General features: G+C 34.7%; 1 protein-coding gene across 1 annotated transcript in view; it reads left to right on the forward strand.

The window, feature by feature from the left end:
- Positions 1–1,600: 1,600 nt before the first annotated feature.
- Positions 1,601–23,508, forward strand: part of LOC149806578 (nucleotide sugar transporter SLC35D2-like) — a 79,227-nt gene continuing 57,319 nt past the window's right edge. Inside the window, exons 1-4 of the mRNA XM_089954903.1 lie at positions 1,601–1,715; positions 11,088–11,121; positions 15,483–15,569; positions 19,326–19,393. Of these exons, the coding sequence (XP_089811029.1) occupies positions 1,615–1,715; positions 11,088–11,121; positions 15,483–15,569; positions 19,326–19,393 (290 nt within the window). The 5' untranslated portion in view covers positions 1,601–1,614. The remainder of the gene's footprint in view (positions 1,716–11,087; positions 11,122–15,482; positions 15,570–19,325; positions 19,394–23,508) is intronic.

Raw genomic sequence — 23,508 nt, forward strand, 5'->3', positions numbered from 1 at the left:
AAAATAACCATGGACGTTTCAACTGTCAAAGACATACCTAAACTCTCATTTTGTAATGCCATTCATGCAACTTTGTAATTAAAATATTGAAGAAATATTTCTGTTTCAATAGCCTCAAAAGATCGCTGACATTGCTGTTAGTAATGAGACGTCATCTAGTCATTGTGACGTCCATGGAGTTATGACGTAACGACAACCATCGGCTTTAGGGCAGTTGAAATGGCGATTATTTACTAACATGCAATGGAAAAGACCAGTGATATTCCGATTGTTACCGAGACATTAGGACATAGAACACAATTAATTTTACTATATATTCTCTACATTTGTTTCTCAGTACTGACCTTTCTACTGTGTGACAATCAATGCAAATCATATATTAATCTAAAATACCTTCAAAGATGACTTCACGGTGAAGTTCTTTCAAAGGTTGACCTGCTCTTTTTTTAGATGCTGGACTGTCAACAGAGCAGCATGTAAACAGAACACAGATTTAACTTCCGGATCATCACCAAGGCCTTATTACTCAATGCGCACTGTCGCCGAAATACACACAGACAACAACACCCTGATCTCATATTATCAAGAATAAACAATTACCTTTAAATCCCTACCAAAAATGCATAAATAAATCTCTTCTATCACCACCAAAATGAGAGAGGAAAAAATGTTCTAAAAATAGACTTGAACTACATTCGTGGGTACTGAACTGGAAGTATTTATTGTGACCCGATTCCATTAGTCTGGAATCAGGTCACAATTAATAGTTCCGGTTCAGTACCCAGCGTAGTTCTAGTCTATCTTTAGAAAGGTCAGTACTGAAAAACAAATGTAGAGAATAGGTGGTGCTATACAGTTTCGCATTTTGCTTAGGCTTAGGATTTTAAAGAAAAAGAAATTCCCCGGCTTTCCTCACTGGTTATACTGGCTATATAAAAAAGACCTAGTATATCTTAGGTATAATGTAAAGAACCTTTAATTCCCTTTATTTTGGTGTATGATTGATGGGTGTACTATGGGTTATAGAGTATACAGCTTGGCCTTACTTCAAATGTGCACCTTTCAAAAAAGTGCTAGCTCTACTTGGTCATTTTCACTTCCTGAACTTCAGAGGTCAATTGTATAAAAAAGAGCGGATAACTTTTTTTACATTTTATATATTTGGTAATTCATTCATTGCACTTTCAGAAGCTGGTATTGTCTAGTCTGGCAAAATTCATTTTCCCTATTTTAATAGCTGCTATGGTTAGTGCACTTTAGACTAATTCAGACTGATTTTTTAACACAAGGGAGCAGTCATTTTAGTTAGCAGTGTGCTTAAATCATGTAAAATTTCCAAAAGTACAATATCCAAAAGAAATATCATCCACATTACATTAATGTAGCATAGAGATATGCCAACAGTCTCTCCACTGTGCATGTTTTAAATGCGAACTACTTCACCTTACATACGTCACTCTCTCAAAAGTACATATTATCTGGTGAGCGCCACCATATATAGTAAAATTAATTGTGTTCTATGTCCGTTTGTAAGGTTAGGGTACCAGGCTACCGATTTATTTTCATGCGGATTTCCTTGACAGTTATCGTTCATGAACTTTTGTGAAGCTTGCAATGGAAAAGCAAACGTATTTTGCTTTGCTGGCTGCAGTATTTTATGGATTTTCATCGTTTATGTCACTTGTTGCGAATAAGGTTGTATTGACTTCATACAAGTAAGTTTATAGTTACTACAGAATATTGAGAAAACGAGGGTGCATGCAGTAATTTTGAGTTGCCACGTAGCCCTTACTATAGGCTTTCGATTACAGACGAGGGATTTACAAAAAGTATAAATGTCAGGTTGCACAGGGCAAGCTGCCGGACAATTGAAATTGCCCATGAAAACTTTTGAGCTTACCCAAGCATAATATCCAAGTATAAGTAAGACAGTAAGATAAAATAAGGCATGGTGTACTTTAAGGAAATCATGTTGTTGTTATTTTAATTTTTTCTTAAAATAATCTTTGTTGGTACCTTAAAGGTGCAGTACTTAAGGTGCTCACGAATCATCGGTAGTAACGAATCACATTTTCATTCATACTCTTACAGGAGTGGAAGTAAGTCTTGTAATATGATTCGGTTATCTCGTAGATCCTTTAAAGACATACAAATGAGGAGATTTTCAGTGATACATCATCGTTTTTAATACTCTGATCACAATTAATTTTCCTATATACTGTAGTCTCTGCAATTGTTTATCAGTGCTGAACTTTGCACAGTGTGACAATCAGTAAAAAAGTTTGTTAATCTAAAATACCTTCAAACATGAATTCACAATGAAATGAAATTCTTGTCATAGGTTCACTGGCATTTCTTTGAGAGGCTGGACTGAAAACAAAGCAATGTGCAGGGGAACACAGATTTCACTTTCGGATCATTACCAAGGCCTTATTACACAGTGTGCACTGTCACCAAAACACATACAGACAACCACACCATAAGCTGATATTCTGAAGAATAAACACCTTTAATTCCATACCAAGAATGCTCTAAAATTAGTGAAGAAGAATGGACATTTGCATATGTGGGACATATACCATGTATTTATTATGATCAAATGTGCAAACATAATTCAAATGATCTGTTTGAATGTTTCTAGTGTATATTTAAGAGTGTTGGTTAACAATTATTAAGTTGAATGATTCATTGGAATTTGATATCGGCCAATGCTACAATACCACACCCTGTCAAAGAATTAAATTGAAATCTGTTTCCATACATAAGCATATTCATGATGAAAATAAAATTTTGGGATATTATAAGTGCACACAGCCAGGTATGTGCCTTTTCGGATCCACTATTGGTACAATGACATCCTATATGATGTACAGAATGTGAACCTCTGATCCCAAACATTTTAAAATATATGGATATTTGCTCATGTGGGATATGTAACCATGTTGATTCAGTTGTACGAAGTTAATTCCTGTAATCTGTTTGAATTCTTCTGGTGTAATCTTTAGTGTGTCAGTTAACGATTATTATTAATAATTAATAATACATAAAGTAAAATGGTTCGCTAGAATTCCCATAATATCAGCTTGGACCACAATGCTACACTATGTCCATCAATGTTTTAACCAAACTGAACAATAAAATGCATTTTTTGTCCAACTTCATTTTGCAGTTTTCTTCAATCCAAAGATACATACACCAGGGGAATGTATATTTTATCCCTTTTTACCTTTATGTCATTCTCTGACAGTTTAAAATGATTAAGTAGACGACTTGAGTAGGTTTGACTATAAAGTTTTAATCTCTGTCCTCTCATTAAGTACCATATAACTATATTTATAACAATTACTGACATTTATATTTAACTGCGTGGACCAATAATATATAGTTTGAATGACCATAAGCCACAATATCCTATAGAAGTAAATGTATTGTAAATAAAGCTGTCATTTTGACATTCAAAGATATTTTCTATGACAAAACATGACAAATAGACATCATTGCAGCTTGTATATGATGTAGGAAAACATACCTGCTGATAATATTTAATATCATTCCCAGTAAATATTATACATGTTCATTTAATTTTTTCAAATAAAAATGATTTTTGTAATTTGTAATTTTATTCTTATATTTTCATAGTCAATATACACAACATATTAAAATTTCATGTGTCTATCATTATTAGTAAACATTTTATACTAATTTAAACTTTAATCAATACTGTACTGAACAAGACTTCAATCACAATTAATTTTCCTATGTAGTTTCTACATTTGTTTATCAGTGCTGAAGTTTCCACTGTGTGACAATCAATACGAATCATATGTTAAGCTAAAATACCTTCAAAGATGACTTCATGGTCAAGTTCTTGTCATAGACTCAATGGCATTTCTTTGAATGGCTGGACTGTAAACAAAGCAGTGGAACACAGATTTCACTTCCAGATCATCACCAAGGGCTTATTACTCAGTGTGCACTGTCACCGAAACACAGACAACCACACCATAAGCTGATATTCTAAAGAATAAACAATTACCTTAAATTCCATACCAAGAATGCTTAAATCTAACTCTTGTATCACCATCAAAGGAGACCGGAAAAAATGCTCTAAAATTAGATTGGGACTACATTTGTGGGTACTGAGTGAAAATTGTGTCATCCCATCAATGAAGTTTGCAGATGACAAGCAACTGAACCAAAATGCTGCCAGAAGCATCCAATGTATTTGAATGGAAATGTTGCTTATCATCTCTTTTACATGAATGAAAATGTTGCTTATCATTTATTTTACATACCTTAGTTTGTTATCATACTTACAACCAATATAATTAAGTTAAAATCAAATGCTCCTCATTATGGTAATAAAGCATTGACTAGTTTCAGCTTAATGCTAAGCAGCTTTCCTCTAGAGGTCATCTCAAATAGCATAGTTTGTGAACCAAGTATATATCTCCAGATATATAGATGTTTTCAGAGCTTTAAAAGTGTCTACTGCCATTTTACAGGATAATTTTGTAAAATGCTGATTCATAACCCCTCTTATTTTTGTCCAAATATTTTAATAAATGAAAATATGCTTCAAAGATGCAGTATGGTATCTCACACACTGACAGAAGAACCATGTTGAACAATAACAGCAATTAATAATAATAATAATTATTATTATTATTATTATTATGTGTAGTTGTTTCAGATATTGCATAAAGCAAAACTACAGCGAAGTCCATCAGTAAAATGTGCTGACAAAGTAAAAACAAAAGTATAGGAAAAGATTTCCAATATCCTCTGGATGACCATCAAGGGCTCAAAGGGTGCTATATGAAGTGGAGAAAAATCGGGTATCTATTAGAAAGGCGACTGAAAAGTATAACTTATAATTCAGTTATCTACAGAGACACATTTCAGGAGAAGTAGATATTGATGGTGGAAAATTTCCAGCACCTGTCTTCAGTAAACATGAGGAGAAAGCTTAAGGCAGAATGGCTTACAGAAATGACTAAGAGAGGAATGAGATTGAAACCACATGAATTTTTATATATTGTGCAAGGCATTGTGAACAAGGAAAAAAGAAAAAACCCATTTAAAGATGAGAGGCCAGATCATGACCGGTATTACAGTTTCGTGACAAGAAATACTGATATACTTGGACTAAGAACTGAATTTCCACTTGAAACTTGCAGGGCAAAACTGAGCAAGGAAAGTCTTGATAAATGGCATAGTACCTGTAGAGATTTCTTAAAGACAAAAGGGTTGTCTGAAAAACCAGAACGAATTTGGGATGGAGATGAAACAGGATTCAGTCTTGGTGGTAAAGCACGAAAAGTCATAGGACCAGACCTTCTCGAGCTAGCTATTCAACACCCATCACACGTGTCTGATTGTCATAGCAAGCAAAGGCTGACAGTGATGTTCTGTGGGAATGCTGCAGGTCCTATGATACCACCATTGTATGTACTCAAATCCACCTATGGGGGTGGGGGGGCATCAACCCGTTGTCTTGTGGAATTCCAGGAGATGTTAATAGAATGGGACCACATCTAAAATGAAAAGGTTGACTTGATTATACCTGTTCAGGTAGATGTTTGACAATGTTAGTAATGTATGAAAACCAGGTTTACATTTTTATTAAAGTTAATAAATAATTATAAAATTTATCGACTTGATCTTAATTCTTCCATGCTTTATATTTGAATACCTTTGTTTCCCTGCAGGATAAAGAAGATTTCACAATGCAAGAGGTTTCAGGAACACCAATTGGTCTTGAGAAGTCTGTGATCAAGTGTGATCATTCATTTAAAGTTAGACCACCAATGACAACACTACCGACACTTTTGAGTGTTAACAGGGAATACACAAATATAAATGATAATTACTCCTGTCGAGTCTGGCTTCCTGATTTTAGCACATTTGATTCGAATCTGCATGATGTGGTTACTGATGCAAAAAGGGAACTGACTTTAAAAGATGTAGTTGGTTTACCAGTTAGACATGGATCACAAGGACTTGCTGGGGCTTTTAGAGAAATATTAGATTTAGGTGGCAAAACACTATGTGAACCACAAGTAGAACCAGTTCCAAGTTTCCCACCATGGCCAGCCCCAACAGAACTTGGAGGTGGAGTAGTTATTCCTTGCAGATATCTTTTGTATCTCAATAACCTTAAAAAGCAATGAAAATCCTGCAATGTCAGCGATGTCAAAAAGGGATTGCATGAGGCTAATAACTGAATACACAAATGTTGGTTGACAAAGACTGTCATCTTAAAGTAACTAAATATTTTGTATCATTGTTCTTTCGATTGCATTCATTAAATGTTCTCAAATAAATCTGATGTTAATTAATATAGTGTTTTAATTATTTCCTTTGCTGCTCACATCTTTACCTCTGTATTCAGGTTTCCTGTGCAAGAAAGTTGTTAATTAGTATTGATATATAAAGGCAACTGAAGTGTTTACATATATAATATTCATACAACTCTAAACTGGTAAGAAAATGTGACATAATATCAGCAGCAGCTGAAACATTAAGATGTATGGGTTCATTTCCTAATCACACAATGCTGTGTTGTATATATTTTCAGCAACAACTATTTTCATTTTGTTTGAGGTTGAAATACTCTTCGGACTGCAATATGTTGTCTTTATGATCACTTTTGACATGATCCCAAGCACTATATAATTTGTTAGAGGTCGTGATTCGATATTACCTAAAGTGACTCATTATTGCCCCTTACAATAACTATTATTTAAAAGTTAATCAGTAAACAACAGCTATGCATTTTGAAAAATACGTATAATGTAAAACAAGTTAAAGAAGTTTCCAATGTACCAACACCTCAGCATTCATGGGACATACATTCACCCATGTTTTTGCAGACATTCTTTGAAAAGTGATTAGTTACTATCATAAGTGCTGTAACTACATTGTATTTTTTAAAACTTTTTCTAAAAATCTTGGCAGGCAACTTAATATTCCGATGATTAATATTACCTCAAAATATATATGTAAATAATACATGTAGATTACAAAAAAATAGAAGTATATATAGTTAAAAGAGCAACAACAGAGGTGTACATAACGTATCGGTAGGTAGAAAGGGTGTACATAATGTATGGGTAGGTAGAAAAGGTGTACATAATGTATGGGTAGGTAAAAAAAGTGTACATAATGTATGGGTAGGTAGAAAAGGTGTACATAATGTATGGGTAGGGAGAAAAGGTTTGGGAATAGCTAGATGGTATTCTTGAGAGATGGAGAGATAGAATGAATGCAAGACTGTACATAACGATTTTTTTATGCTCATATATAGAGGACTTTGAAAACTTATTGTACAGATTACATTACATTTGTATAAGTATTCCTTTGAGATTTGTCCTTTTTATCTTGTCTTTTGTCTCCCATCCCTTCATCCTTTCTGTCTTGTCTGTTGCCTCCTATTCCTTCATTCATTCTACTTTAGTCAGATTGGTAGTGATTCTTACTGATTTATATTTCTCACCTTCCCTCAGTAGCTTCCTTTTGTTTTCTACAAGTCTTTTTTCTGGAATCACCAGTATTGGTCTTAAGTTACTTTACTATGCTTTCCCTGCCTAATTCTTCAGTAAGCTTTCTCTCAGTCAGCTTGGTTTCTTTTCTTGAATGTCTTTGACGAGAGATTTATTGAATATATTCCTGTCCTCCTTGAATATGTCCCCTTTACTTGGGCATATATCTGTTCCTTTTATAATATTTTTCTTTCTTACCTTTCTTTCATCTACTTCAGTCATGACCATAAATATGATCCTGTAGGATTGTATTCATTCTCGGTCATTGATGGCATTCCTTGTACTCTTTTGTTTGACTTAAGTTTTGACTATTTCATTGACTGCTTGTTTTTGTATTTTGATGCGACATCCTTTTTATAGTTTGGAGATAAATCTTTGTACATATTTCTCTGTAAATGGAATGCATCTAGCCTCAATTTTAAATCAGTTACTATATTACATTCAACTTTTTTCCCTAGAGTTGACACAAAACAACACTGAGTCTGACTTTGTATGGAATTTACACTCTAGCTCTAATTTGTTAAGGTCTATTATTCAATAATACTCCTTACATGTTTGGCACTCTAGCATCTTGGCATCAGGAATTATGAAGACCTTTGATTGACTTTACAAACCCATGGGTCATCCTCTGTATTATCAGATAATGATGGCAGATAAAATTTGTTCTGGACATTTTTAGATGTTAGGCAATCACAGCAGTCAACATTTGACTATGTACTTTACAGGCAAAGTAGATGAGAGATTCAACAGAATTTCCTGTTGGTTTATTCTTAGCACAGACCTTCAAATCTGCATCCAGTTATAAGTGTTTAAGAACAGAAAACTTTAATTTTGATTGATTTCATGATTCATGTGATCTTTTGCTTGCATTCTGTTTGGTACTTTTGTAAAGTACCAATTTTATTCTTGTTTCACAATCCATCCATTTTTATATTCATCCAGTGTAGAATCACCAAGTAGGCCATTCAAGTTATATTAAAATTCAGTCTGTGGAATCCATTACAGTTTTCTTTTCTGTTACGGTCTTGTGAACATAATAATATGAGATCTCTAGAGCACTGACTGTGTCTTCTTTCTCTATTAGTTTTTCTCTCCATCTATGGATCTACTGTACTTTAAGAGCACTTCAGACATTCCATAAGATTGATGGATCTTTATCAATTGTATCCATTACTGATTTTGTTTCCTTGTCAGAATGCAGAATATGTAGTTGTGTCCACTGGAGGGTCAGCCCAGTAATTTATGCAACTTTTTTCTAATTTTAGAGCCCTTTGTTGTTTAAAATGCTTGGTTATGTGATTTCATCAACAAATACACATGCAGCAATGATGTCAGTTCTAATTGTAGAGTACAACAATGTCTATGGATATGCAGATCAAAATGTTAATGTTTATGTAGGTTAGCAAATATTATACATTTTTAACCTTTTTTTAACATGGCAAATATTTGTGTTGAAGCATATCATTGGATTTTTAATTGTTGCTCTTTACAGATTTACAAATAAATATTAATTGCCCTTGGAAAATGTTTATTTAATTCCTGACTTTTGACCTTGAACGGTTATTAGAATATAAAAGATAATAAGCATTCAGCAAGATTGGTATTAGGAACAACCATGTTATTTTCAGGGATGGTGTGCATAATAAGTGGCAGTCAGATATCTGAGATCATTCAACAAGCAAATACAGGATTTACGGGTCTTAAAAACAGAAATACTGATAGTATTACATTTTACCAGAGGTATATAATAATGGAGATGTATTTGTGTTTTGATTAATTAAATGTTTGGTCTGCATCTTGAAAGTTGAATGATTGAAAAGCTGGTATGCTGTTCATTTTCAGTGGGTAATGGCCAACAAAAGATCTGTATGTTAAAGAAATGATTTTATGAATAGTAATTAACACCAAAAAACAAGATCTATTTTACATTTGATAAATTATGCATATGTTTTTGCTTTAAATATGTATTAATAATTTACATTATGACATTGGAAAAATTAAGCACTTGCAAAAAGAAATGAGCTTAAAATTTAAACTTGCATTTTGAAACCAATTCACATTTTGAAAATATGTGAATGTTAAACTTGTGCCCCATTTACTGTAAAGACATGTTCAGTTTGATTTCTTGTGAGAGGAACTTCTTGTACAAGAGGGTCTCATTGTATCTCTATGCATCACTTGCAAGTGATAGGTGATGGTGGGTGGTGTAGTGCAAAACAACCAGGGTCTCATTGTATCTCTATGCATCACTTGCAAGTGATAGGTGATGGTGGGTAATGTAGTGCAAAACAGCCAGGGTCTCATTGTATCTCTATGCATCACTTTCAAGTGGTAGGTGATGGGGGTTGGTGTAGTGCAAAACAACCAGGGTCTCATTGTATCTCTATGCATCACTTGCAAGTGGTAGGTGATGGGGGGGGGGGGCGTGTAATGCAAAACAACCAGGGTCTCATTGTATCTCGATGCATCACTTGCAAGTGTTAGGTGATGGGGGGTGGTGTAGTGCAAAACAACCAGGGTCTCATTGTATGTGTATGCATCACTTGCAAGTGGTAGGTGATGGGGGGTGGTGTAGTGCAAAACAACCAGGGTCTCATTGTATCTCTATGCATCACTTGCCAAGTGATAGGTGATGGTGGGTGATGTAGTGAAAAACAACCAGGGTCTCATTGTATCTGTATGCATCACTTTCAAGTGGTAGGTGATGGTGGATGATGTAGTGCAAAACAACCAGGGTCTCATTGTATCTCTATGCATCACTTGCAAGTGGTGGTGTGGTGGTGTAGTGCAAAATAACCAGGATATTTTTTTTAATAAGTTTTCGATTCAGTTAGATAGTGAAAATTATGTTATGGAAATGCATAATATGCAGGAGCAGGGTGGGTTGGGGCTTTGACCCCTTTGCCTTAACAAGGGCTTTCATCCCACAGCCCCTGACTTACTAGTTCATGTCCCACTCACCCACTTCCATGATAATAAATTTTGGATCTCCACAGAATCAGAATGTGACTGTTATTCCATTCAACAGAATACAATTCTTGAATAAATTTTTCCCGTGAAACCATATTCCCAATCAGTTACCTAATAGATTTTGTTAGGTATATTTATCTTGAAGATTACTAGTCACTAGAGGCAAAATTAAGTAATTGTGGCTTACTATGCTTGCTTGTTTTTCTTAAATAGGCCAAGATGGCACAAGCAAGATGGCATTTTGCTTAATCCTTGCATATAAAATTATGAGCTTACTGAAAGTTTTTCTTTGCATTGTTTACCTGTTTGGATACCTTTAATTGTAAATTCAAAGAAGAAAATAAAACTTTGTAGATTTTTTTTCTTACATAATTTGAAGTACACTCAATTTCTGTATTGCATTACTCCATTCACATACAGCATTGAAGACTAAGGGAGATAATGTCCACTAACACAACATCCATTCCCAACGGTGAAACATTGTTTTTGTCATTGATCATCACTTTTTGACATTTCTAAAACCTATGCTGTTCAGTTTTATTTGGTAATAATTTATCATTTTTTTCTTTTCAGGTTTCCATCATTTCAAATCCTGGGTCTTGGTCAGGTATGCAGTAATGACAAAATAAATAAATGTTGAGGATTGTTCTCGTGTAACACATGCTCATGAAAAAGTACTTGGATGAAATGAAGAAAAAAAATGATACAAGGTTTTTTTGTTGTTGCAGCAAAATGAGTTGGTCAGTAAATGGGAAAAGAAGCATCCTTTATGGGCTAAACAGGTCTAATATGGTAATAGTTTTAGGTCAGCTATGAGTACTGTGGTCACATACAATTTAAATATTCAAGGTCACAGATATTATGAGTACTCAAAGTCCTAAGTACAGAATTGGAGCAAAGACACCATTGTCCAGTAGTAATCGTGTTTGTCGATCCACTTACTTATCAAATATTGGTTTTCCAGTGCAGTAGTAATCCATCCATTGATTTGTCACAAATTGCTTTTCCTGTCCATGTTTGTTCATCCACTTATTTGATCAAACATTGGTTTTCCAGTTCAGTAGTAATCCATTTACTTATTTGATCAAATATTGGTTTTCCAGTCCAGTAGTAATCCATCCACTTGTGTATCAAATATTGGTTTTCCAGTCCAGTAGTAATCCATCCACTGATTTAGCGAATATTGGTTTTCCAGTCCATTAGTAATCATATTTGTTCATCTGCTTATTTGTCAAATTGTTTTCCACAAGATAACTCTGCTGGGAATTATGAAACTGTAACCTAACGGCTCAGTTCACATTTGACTAAAATTGATCTAGGTCACATTTTTAGTATATTTGTTTGATCATATCTACTATATGGGTACTTCATAAACAATTTTGTTTTCAACAAATGGGTATCATTCTTTGCTATTTTCCTAATCTAAAATGATGACATCGTACATTTTTCTCCAGTGGAAAACATGCAGTAACATTCGCTGTAAGAGTAATGTGCTGTGTTTGTGTTCTTCAGTATATACTTGGACATGCAAGATCAAATTCATATTATCTTTTTCGGTTATTTTTTTAATCAAAATTGGTATGTTTTTATATAATTCTAAAAGTTTCTTTAATATGGCAGACATTTTCTAATTCATTTTAAGACTTGGAATCGGGCATCAATGGTTCTTGGTTGTGTCATTGGAAATTGTTGTCATGGTGAAATTATTTAGTTATGTTTTTATTTCAGTAATGCAATCAAAACAAACAGGAATTGTCATCTTCATTAGTGCAGCTGTGCAATCAAATTCTAATTATGTATTACAGGACAAGTGTTCTAGCATTTGTTTTCTTAAATTTAGAAAAGATAATTTCTTGTATTTGGACTATTGCCTGCTTGTTTTTTACACACTTGCTTTAGATATAATTAAACATGCATTAAAGTATTTTGTGAATTCTTCATTCCCAAATTTAAAATACATGTGGATTGGAGTTTTGACTAAATTACAGCAGCATGAAATGCATCGTTACTTGTCACCACCAGCAAGATTCTGAAACATTTTGTTTTATATATATGTGTGTGTGTGTGTGTGTATGTATGTATATATATATATATATATATATATATATATATATATATATATATAAACTGAATGACTGTTCTCCTAGCTTTGATCGACTTGCATGTTAATAGATTTAAGACCTGCCAAAAGTGGATTGTAGTAGGTGAAGCACATATTGCTGATAGTGCTATAGTTTTTTTAAAAAATGACTTTAGGTCATAGACCAGAAGAGCTTATGGGATGGTCTTTCATCTGTTAGTACAAGTTTGTTATTGCTACTCCTAAATCACTTTTGAGGAAACTTTACAAACACATTGGCTGCAAAGTCTAGTTGATTCTATATGAAGATGATGATGCTCAGACATACAGTATAGCCACCACAGTGGTAATCTTGAGAGTCCAGTCTCCTCTTGAATGGAAGTCAAGATTAATGTGAGTTTTTCCCATGAAACTTTACAGGCATTTATCCAGTGGTCTAGTTGGTGCCACTTTGTCATCCAGGATGGCAGCAACAACATCCATCTTGAAAATTATATTGCTAATCCTCCTGAATGGTCATATCAGCATGGGTCTTTCACTGAAAGACTTCTTATTTAGTTGGTCCTAAATGAAAATGGAGTCAGTATGGTGTCTGATATGGCCGCTATGGAAGCCATCTGTAGATCTAGTTATTATTACCCCTCCTGAATGAAATGTTCTATCAATCTGACATGGTTTTCACCAAAAGTCTTTATATGTTGTCTAGTTGGTCCTAAATGACAATTACCTTAAAGATACCCTAGAATAGATGGTCATGTTGTTATGACTCCATGGCCTTAAACTAAGTAATAGAAAAGAGTGAAAATCAACAAGGTTTGAAAGTTTCAACAAATAATTATTTTCTTACAATACAAGGTGAAAATGTTTTTTTTTAAAACTTGCAGTAATGCAGATTAAATCCCAAATTGTCCAGAAAGATCTAGCATCAGTCCTGATGAATAACGTTCTAAGTAAATTCTGGCAGTGGTCCAAATAAGATCCAATGCTGAAGGTGTTGATGTGCCTGTAGTCTCATATGTACTAATGGCTGAAAGTGTGATGATGTGCCTTTTTGATGAATCACAAATATATCTTTGTTTGAATTAACTGTAATTTGAAGTTAATGTCACTGTCCAAAAATATTATTGAGCACGATGTAATTCTAGAGTTTAATTACTTGAATGAATGATTCTAGCCCAAATCAAATACTGAATACAACAATGCCGCTGATTCTGCTTCAAGCTTTTACAGCAAGACTTAATAATTTCTAGATAAACAAGATTATAAGCCCTCTGTTTGACATAGGTCACAATTAGCATTTTAAAGAATGCTACAACTTAATGGAATATTCCATACTAGAACAATCTGGGCTCTCAACAAGATAAAATCTGAAAGATATGGCGAACATCAGGTAGGCTAGGTATTTTTATGGGGGAATTCCAATAACCATGACACAGACCATAATAAATAAGTTTACTTTTATTGATCATGATCATAATATTTAACCCACACTCAAAAGAAAGTATTAGCTATGTATTATTTGTTTACCAAAATTAAAAGATCATCAGTGTCTCTAGTCAGGAACAAAGTGAACTTGATTTTGGCCAAGGTCAAGGTGAAAATAAGATTAAACAATGAGGGAGAAAGAAAAAACAACAATACCAATTTAATATAAATAAAAATACAATATGGGGTTTTCACTGAAACACTTCTTACGATATCTAGTTGGTACTAAATGAAAATGATGTTGATCTGACATCTAGTATGACCAAAGCAGGAGCAAGCCTTGAAAATGTTATTACTACATCGGAATGAAAAGTCATATTGGGGTGGGTATCTCACTAGAAGTCTCCTTATTGTGTCCAGTTTGTCCTAGCTAAAAATGGTGCCAATCTGTCATCCACTGTGATGGTCATCTTGGAAATCTTGCTACTTCTCATAGATGGCTGGTTATATCGACATTGTTCTTTCACCAGAAAACTTACAATGATGTCTGGTTGGTCCTAAATGGAATTGGCAACAGTCTGATACCCAGTGTGGCATCTGGGTTGAAAATCTTGTTCCTTTTATTCCTCCAAGACAACAGTTTATATCAACAAGGGGTTTTCACCAAAAAGTTATTATATAATCTTGCTAGTCCAAAATTGAACAGGTGATGATTTGATGGCTAATATGGCCACCATGGTGGCCATCTTAAATTTTTTTTTATTTGCTGCTCCTCAGGAATCTAAAGTCATTATTACAGCGAGTTATTATCAGAATTTGTATCGTGCTTTGTTGGACCTAAATGATAATGCCGTAAACTGTCTCTTTTTATAGCCACCTTGGTAGCCATTTTGAAAATATTGTTATCTTTGCTCCTTCTAAATGGATGGTTTATCATCATTGCGTTTTCACCACTAGTCTTCTTTTGATACCTAGTTAGACCTAAATGAATATTGTGCAAATTGCTCATTCAGTATGGCTGTGATGAAAATCTTGCTGTCACTAAATTCCAGGATTGAATCCACATATTTACCTGGCATTAATTAATTTAACCAGTAAACTTATACTGCTGTCTGCTTGGTACTCAATGGTGCCAATGTGAAATCCAGTATGTCCACCACAGCAGCAATTTGAAACTCTTTTCATCTCTGAAGAATATCATAGGTGGTTTCAACACTCATCAATTAAAAGGATACAATGGTTTTATCTTGAATTCCTGGAAATTCTTTTTATACAGTAGAGCATCAGTCCCTTCAGGGGACTCTTGTTTCTATTTTTACAGATATTGACTGGGATAATTGCTCTACTGGTAGGAAGACAGATCAAACTAATACCTTGTTTTTATTTTTACTGATGTTGACTGGGATAATTGCCCTACTGGTGGGAAGACAGATCAAACTAATACCTTGTTTTTATTTTTACAGATGTTGACTGGGATAATTGCCCTACTGGTAGGAAGACATATCAAACTAATACAGTTTCCAGAGTTGACAAGAGACATATTGTATAGGGTATGTTGTTTTCACCTAACTTGCATTGGGTATCATAACTCACTCCAGTGCAGAATTCATTCTTGATAAAAGTTTACACTTGTGTCATTTTAAAATCTTTTGTTTACGTATTAATTTTATGTAACATTTTGTTAATTATTTACAGAAAGACTACAAATGTGTTGCAGTACAATTATTATTGCTGACAGAAATAATCATATTAAAATAAAGTATTTCATCATTATTGTGTATATTGCATAAAAGAATTATAAATAATGTTATGTATGAGCTATGGACAATACAGCCATCCATTACATACTTTTGATCAGGATACTCTATTGTATAAGACTGCCATAAGTAAATATAATGCCTAGCCATCAGCTTACTGGCCCAAAGAGAAATATACTGGGCCTTATCTATTTTATGGCCATAGCTGTTTTAATTTCAAAACAAAATTGAAATATTTTTTTTAAAATTTGCAATCGATACACATTCATCATCTATTAAAGTTTTTAAAACCACAATACAATATATAATGTATGTATCTAGTTGACTTGTAAAAAATTACCATATATCATGAATCTGTCACCTGTAATTTGGTATGATATTTTAATGTTTTATGTTGTTGGATTGTAGTATGAAATATAGTTACTGTATTTGTGGAAAGATGAATTGTCCAAGTATGCAATTTCTGTTTTTTGCTTCAGAATTTGTCTTTTTTGTGCTTTGGTAATTTTTTGTGGAACTCAAGAAAGATCTGTAAAACTATTGCATGTTTTAGATTTCACTGAGGTTAAACATTTGCTCAAACTGTTTTCTACATATTGCTTACTCTTCAGCAGCTGAATGTTCTTGTTTTTATCTCACTTTGCAAGAAATTTAATGAAAGTTATGGAATTACATAAATTGTTAATCTTGAACCAGTAGGTCTTGATCTGATTTTTAATTTGTAAGCTTTTTTCTGAAGATCCAAAACAATGACTTTACTAGTAACTCCAAATGATTCTGACACTCAAGTCAGGTAGTCTGATCATCTGAGGAGCAATTTGATTTTGCTATCTCTGGTCAATTTATAAACTTGGTACCAATAAAATGTGGGTAATATAATCAATCATATCACCCTATGGAGGGGGAGGGGGAAAGGCAGGGTAATCTCACCTGAGAATCAGAATTTGTGGGCAGGAGTAAGACCATACTGAGTTTATGCAAATTCTGATCCTTAGGGTGGGATTTCCTCATTTTGCTCACAAATTCAGATCATAAGGGTGGGATTTCTATGTTTTGCACACAAATTCTGATCCTAAAGGTTAGATTGCCTTGTCCTGCACACAAATTCTGATCCAAAGAGTGGGATTTCCATGTCCATCACAACATAAATGATGAATTATTTTTCTCTCCTTTTTCATTGGGAAATTCTGTTGGAAGGTAGGATGGCATATCACCTATATAGATGTAGTTTTGCTGGTCCAAAACTGAATGTCTGATCCAGTGGCCTAGTGGTTAGAGCATCCACTTTGGATGTGGGAGGTTGCGGGTTTGAACCCTGGCAATCATACCAAAGACTTATAACAAAAATGGTAATAACAGCTGCCTCCCTAGATGTTCAGCATTAAGAGGTTAGTGTTAGGACTGGTCGGCCTGGTGTCAGGATAATGTGACTGGGTAGGACATCATGCTACATGTCAGTGGCATGATGCCCCAGTGCTAGACATCATTTTAAACTGCCACACTGCAGACATTGTAGCGATATGACTGAAATTTTTTTAAGCTACATTAAAAATCCAAAACACACACACACACACACACACACACACACCAAAATTTAACAAGTGCTGATTTTTGATGTTCAGTATGAAAATCTTCTTAATAGGCTACTTCTGGAATTGAAAATTATTTTTACAGAGAGTTTTTATCAGAAGATTTCTTATAATGTCATATTGGTCCTGAATGAAAATATGTCAGTTGACTTAATATAGGCACCTTGGTGTCCATTTTGAAAATACTATATCTACATCTTCTGAATGGATGGTTAATGCAACATGGGCTTTTCACCAATAGACTTTTTAAGATATCAGGTTTGTCCTGAAAGAAAATGGTGCCAAGCATACACCCAGTATGGCTGTCTTGAATATCTTGTTGTCACTCAGAACGGATACTGATATTGACATGGGATTTTCACCAAATGAGTTTTAAAGGTATCTTTGAAATTGTGCCAGTCCGACATCCCATATGTCCACCACAGCAGCGAATTTGAAAAATATTGTTATCACTGAAGAGTGTCAATGATTCTTTGAACTGGTCTTATCTTGAGTTTCTGGGACTTCTTTATGCCAATAAGCCTCAGTCCATTTGAGGTACTTCTGATATGTTGGAAACAGAATTGTGTTAAGAACTAATACATTGATAATATGCACATAAATCTATGCTTGGTTAGACTTGAAATTTACTGCATGAGGATTTGTTATTGAGCATTTTGTCTGAATAGAAATAAAGTGTATAATTTGATAGATCTTAACTTATATCAGCATCCAGATAGGATTTAGTGTATCTTGTATCAGCATCCAGATGGGATTTATTGTATCTTGTATCAGCTTCCAGACAGGATTTATTGTATCTTGTATCAGCTTCCAAATAGGATTTATTGTATCTTGTATCAGCTTCCAGATAGGATTTATTGTATCTTGTATCAGCTTCCAGATAGGATTTAGTGTATCTTGTATCAGCATCCAGATGGGATTTAGTGTATCTTGTATCAGCTTCCAGATAGGATTTTGTATATCTTGTATCAGCTTCCAGATAGGATTTTGTATATCTTGTATCAGCTTCCAGATGGGATTTAGTGTATCTTGTATCAGCATCCAGATAGGATTTATTGTATCTTGTATCAGCATCCAGATGGGATTTAGTGTATCTTGTATCAGCTTCCAAATAGGATTTAGTGTATCTTGTATCAGCTTCCAAATAGCATTTTGTATATCTTGTATCAGCTTCCAAATAGGATTTAGTGTATCTTGTATCAGCTTCCAAATAGGATTTAGTGTATCTTGTATCAGCATCCAGATGGGATTTAGTGTATCTTGTATCAATATCCAAATATGATTTAGTGTATCTTGTATCAGCTTCAAGATAGGATTTAGTGTATCTTGTATCAGCTTCCAAATAGGATTTAGAGTGTCTTATATCACCTGCCAGATAGGATTTGGTGTATCTTGTATCAGCTTCCAGATAGGATTTAGTGTATCTTGTATCAATAACTAAATATGATTTAGTATATCTTGTATCAGCTTCCATATAGGATTTAGTGTATCTTGTATCAGCATCCAGATGGGATTTAGTGTATCTTGTATCAATATCCAAATATGACTTAGTGTATCTTGTATCAGCTTCAAGATAGGATTTAGTGTATCTTGTATCAGCTTCCAAATAGGATTTAGTGTGTCTTATATCACCTGCCAGATAGGATTTGGTGTATCTTGTATCAGCTTCCAGATAGGATTTAGTGTATCTTGTATCAATATCCAAATATGATTTAGTGTATCTTGTATCAGCTTCCATATAGGATTTAGTGTATCTTGTATCAGCATCCAGATAGGATTTAGTGTAACTGTAATCAGCTTCCAGATAGGATTTAGTGTAATTTGTATCAGCTTCCAGGTAGGATTTAGTGTAACTTGTACAGGCTTCTAGACAGGATTTAGTGTAACTTGTATCAGCTTCCAGATAGGATTTAGTGTATGAAGACCTGAAAGTATGAGTCTTGACTTGCTTTATTTTTAGGTATGGCCACTTCCTGTTTTGTACTTTGGAAACCTATTTTTTGGCCTGGGTGGAACCAAGAAATTAAGGTGAGTCACTTCTTTTTTCTGTTATGTTTTCATAATGTTGGCTGATTGTTGTAACACTATTTTTTTAAGCCAATAGCTTTTGACTAAAATGTTGACAGTTTTATTATTTTGAATAGAGCAAAAATTTGTAGTCATTATGTTGGAAACTACCATGTGATTATTGTAGAATGAGTGTCCTTTCCTCTTCAACTTTTGTTAAAGTCAGAGGACATTGGCACATTGGGAGCTGCACGTTTGTAGTGGCACATAACCTGGATTCAATGCTGAATTTGGTTCACATCCCCAGCCTTGGGCAGAGCCTTGGATGAATACTGACGGGGCGCACGACATGGACGCAAATCCATGCTCCCCAGTCCTTTGCGACAGGTACTTTATAGTGCACATCCGAGAGAGCTGCAGCTCATGGAGACATCAGACTAATGGACTCCCACAAGGGTCTGTTCTTTTGCCAGTGTAACAGTCAATAGTATACCCCCAGTCCGGAGTATACCTGGGATTAATGCGGCTTAGGCTAGGGTATATTATGGCCTAGGCCAATTCATACCCCTCAGGTATGTATGTATGTATGTATGTGTATGTATACTCTTCATGTCCAGAGACAGTGTTAATCATGTGGTACACTATTGTGGTAGTGTCAATGCACAACAATTTGAGCTTTTTGTGGAAAACTTGAAGAAGGAATCAAGAATCATGATACATTATATACCTCACATTCTTCCAGTCCAATTGTATTGATTAACTATTATATTTCCAACACTCCCATCAATATGTTCTAGTTTTTAAATCACAATGGTATTCTTATTTCTTTAACCTGAAGCTAAAACATACCTCAATAAACTCAGAAAAGGCAGTGATGATTGTTGTTCATGTTTTCCTGCTACAAGTAAAGACCAGAACGATAAGTAAATATTAATTTAATATACAAGTGGGGCATATTCTGGCCTGAAGGGGTATGGTCTGGCCCAGGCTATTTTACATCCCCGGGCATAGTTTAGCCTAGGACACTTTATCCCCCAAAGTATACTCTGGCCTGGGCCAAACTATACCTGGGTTTAATCTGGGCAGGGGTTAATTTGGCCTGCTACACCAGGTTTATTCAATGTTTATATCAATGACTTGCCTGAAACACAGTCACTCAAGACATCAGCATTGGCCCTTTGTTATTCAGCAGCTCAATCATCCCATACCAAGCTACTTGACGTCCAGCTCAATACAACAATGTGCATAATATCTGGAACACTACGTTCTACTCCTTTTTCATGGCTGCTGATACTCAGCGACAATCCTTCTCCACATCTCCGTCACCAGGAATCAACCAAAAACTGCATGGCTTCAAGACATCCAATCTGGTTAGGTCCATTACCAGAGGATATGACAGCTATTTCGGCATGGAGTGATGAGTGGTCTTCAACAGCTGTTGTAAACCACTCCGTCGTAACTAAGCCATCTGTCTGCCTTCTTGGCTTCAAACTTCCACGACATCTGTGGACCAAGCTGAACCTTTTTTGGACAGGTAAGGTTTGTTATGAAGTTGGCCTTGTCTGATGGGGCGAGGCAGCTGACTCTTCCTGTAGCTGTGAAGCTCTAAAGACCATGTCACACATTGTGAACAACTGTCCATTGACAAAGTTCCCCGGTGGACTGCAGGCTCTACACCTTGCTAATGTTGACGCTTTTAAATGGCTGGGCATGCACTGCATACAATAAATAAATATTTAGCTTTTTTGGTCTTTAGAACTCTTGTGATCCTCTTTGCAGTGATGAAAAATCTACTTGGCAGATAGAAGGTGTTCCTGTTAAAAACATAGGTTATTTTTTTCATTATGTCTTTTGAACATTTTTACTTATGAGTATAGTCATTCAGACTCATGACCAAAATGGTGTGGGTTCATATTCCACCATTGTATCAGCCAGTGTTGGCTACTATGGTGTGTCCTCAGGCAAGGCATTTTATGCCCTGGTACTTAATAACCTACTTGTGTTGCTGTACCACGAAACACCAAACCATACTCAAACCAGATATCTCCAGTATGACCAATACAATGGCTACCAGCTGTTGCTGCCTAGCATGACAGACTGTGTGGGAGCAAGCACTGGCAAGGTCTTATGCAATAGACTAAAATGTAAAGAAACTGTAATCTTTAATAATTTCAAAATGCATTGTATGCATTAGCATATGTTGGTTAAAAGCTTTAAGACATACAGTATTACAGCTTTGTGTGATTAGTAAATATTTTCCCATGCAAAGGGGGTTATTGTAAATAGTGCACACATAAACAGTCCCTTGACATCCCCATGCTATCCCTAATGTCGGATTTACTCAGCATCATCTAATATTGTAGTAGCAAGAATATAAACATTTCTGAATGATGACAATCAAGCACTGTTCAGTTTTCTTTTGTCCTAAATATGTATAGCTCACCACAGTGAAGTAGACAAGAGCCATTATAAAGTGTTGGCATCATGGGTAATACAGTATAAACGCTTACATAGATGTGCAGCCTCACAGCTTCTCAACCATGTCTTTGGTAGGAATCAGTTTCAAGTGAGTTTCATAGCAACTAACTGTCATGGAGAGTGCCAAGGGAATCAGCTTTGTACATGTACACAGTTGGTTCCATTTTGCTATTCATACCGTTGTAACTTGATGATAAGGTGGATCTGGACAAATACCACAGTCTCATTAAAAAAGTAAAGAGAAGTCATTCAACTGTTACTTTTATGTATCTCTTTAAGTGCCATACCCCTATGACAAAACAAGGTTACTGCAACTTACATTTCACATTGTCCTAGCTTGGGTTCAGTTTTTGCTTTTGCATTTAGCTGATGACCACATAGGATTTTTGCATCCTGAATGTGTACAGTTATATTTAGAATCATGAAACTTTGTTATGGGATGAATACTAGTCCCTCATCCCAAAATATGGCCACTACAATACATACTTCATGCATCACTTACTTTGGTCAATTTTCATGTTTGAAGTTTGTTTCTCAAGCATGTTTCACACCAGAATTATCAGACTAGATAATTTTGTTAATTGCTATTCATATGTACCCTTAAAACAAATGAATGTCACTGTGATGTACTATTCACACATTGCCATAGGTTTAGCTTTTCCATTTAGCTCCTGACTATATGCTGGTAGGTTTTTTGTGGCTTATAGGGTTACTGTTTTGCCTAAAATCATGGAACTTTGTAAGGGATGAGTGATAATGAGTACTATGTCCTCATAAAAAAAGTAGATCGCTGTTATCCACATTGCATGATTCACTGATTTCGGTTAAATTTTGTGTTTTATCTGTTCATGTAAGAATCATTAAGCCAGATGATTATATACATCTATCTTAGTAGCGGCATATGCAAAGAAAGGAAGAGTGCTGTGACCCACATTTCACATTTTACTTGCATTTGTTAAGTTTTTGCATTTAGTGATCATTTGGAATTTCTGCATGCCATGTGCACACTTTCCTATGTATAACTATAAGCATGAAACATGATGAGTGTCTGCATCTTGATGAGCACTACCCTCATATTGTTTAAGTAAGCCATTATAACTTGTATTACACATTACTGACTTGGGTTACATTTTGTATCTGTTCATTTTTTAGTTGCCATTCATGCAAGAAGTTGATGATGATAGTGCCACATTCTTAAAAGATAAACAGCCTATTATGGCATGCATTTCATCTTTTAATGGCTTAGATAAAATATTAAGATTTAGGTCAGGACCACATGGTTGTTTGGCATCCACACTGTTTTGCCCAGAATCATGAAACTTGGTGCATCTGGATGACTACCACACACTTATTACAAATTCATGTCTCATTGATTTGTATTTCATGCTTCACTTTCTTGAAGTATTATTTATTCATTTATTTGGTGCTTTTTTGTTTGAATCATGAACTTTGAAATGTTTATGCATATCTGTTAAAACTACATCCTTACAACTCAAGAAAGATGTTATATATGTATATACTGTATGTAATAGTACCTCAGCAAGAAAGTGGCATTGTAGTGCCAACTGAACATAAAGTTACAAAAATATAAAATAAATTGCACAAAAACTTAGGATGGTAAACCTGTTTCAGATAAATATAAACTACATTCCTTTAAA

This window comes from Sinohyriopsis cumingii, chromosome 1 (assembly GCF_028554795.1).
Source record: "Sinohyriopsis cumingii isolate HCF-2022 chromosome 1, ASM2855479v2, whole genome shotgun sequence".
In the NCBI taxonomy this organism is placed as follows: Eukaryota; Metazoa; Mollusca; class Bivalvia; order Unionida; family Unionidae; genus Sinohyriopsis; species Sinohyriopsis cumingii.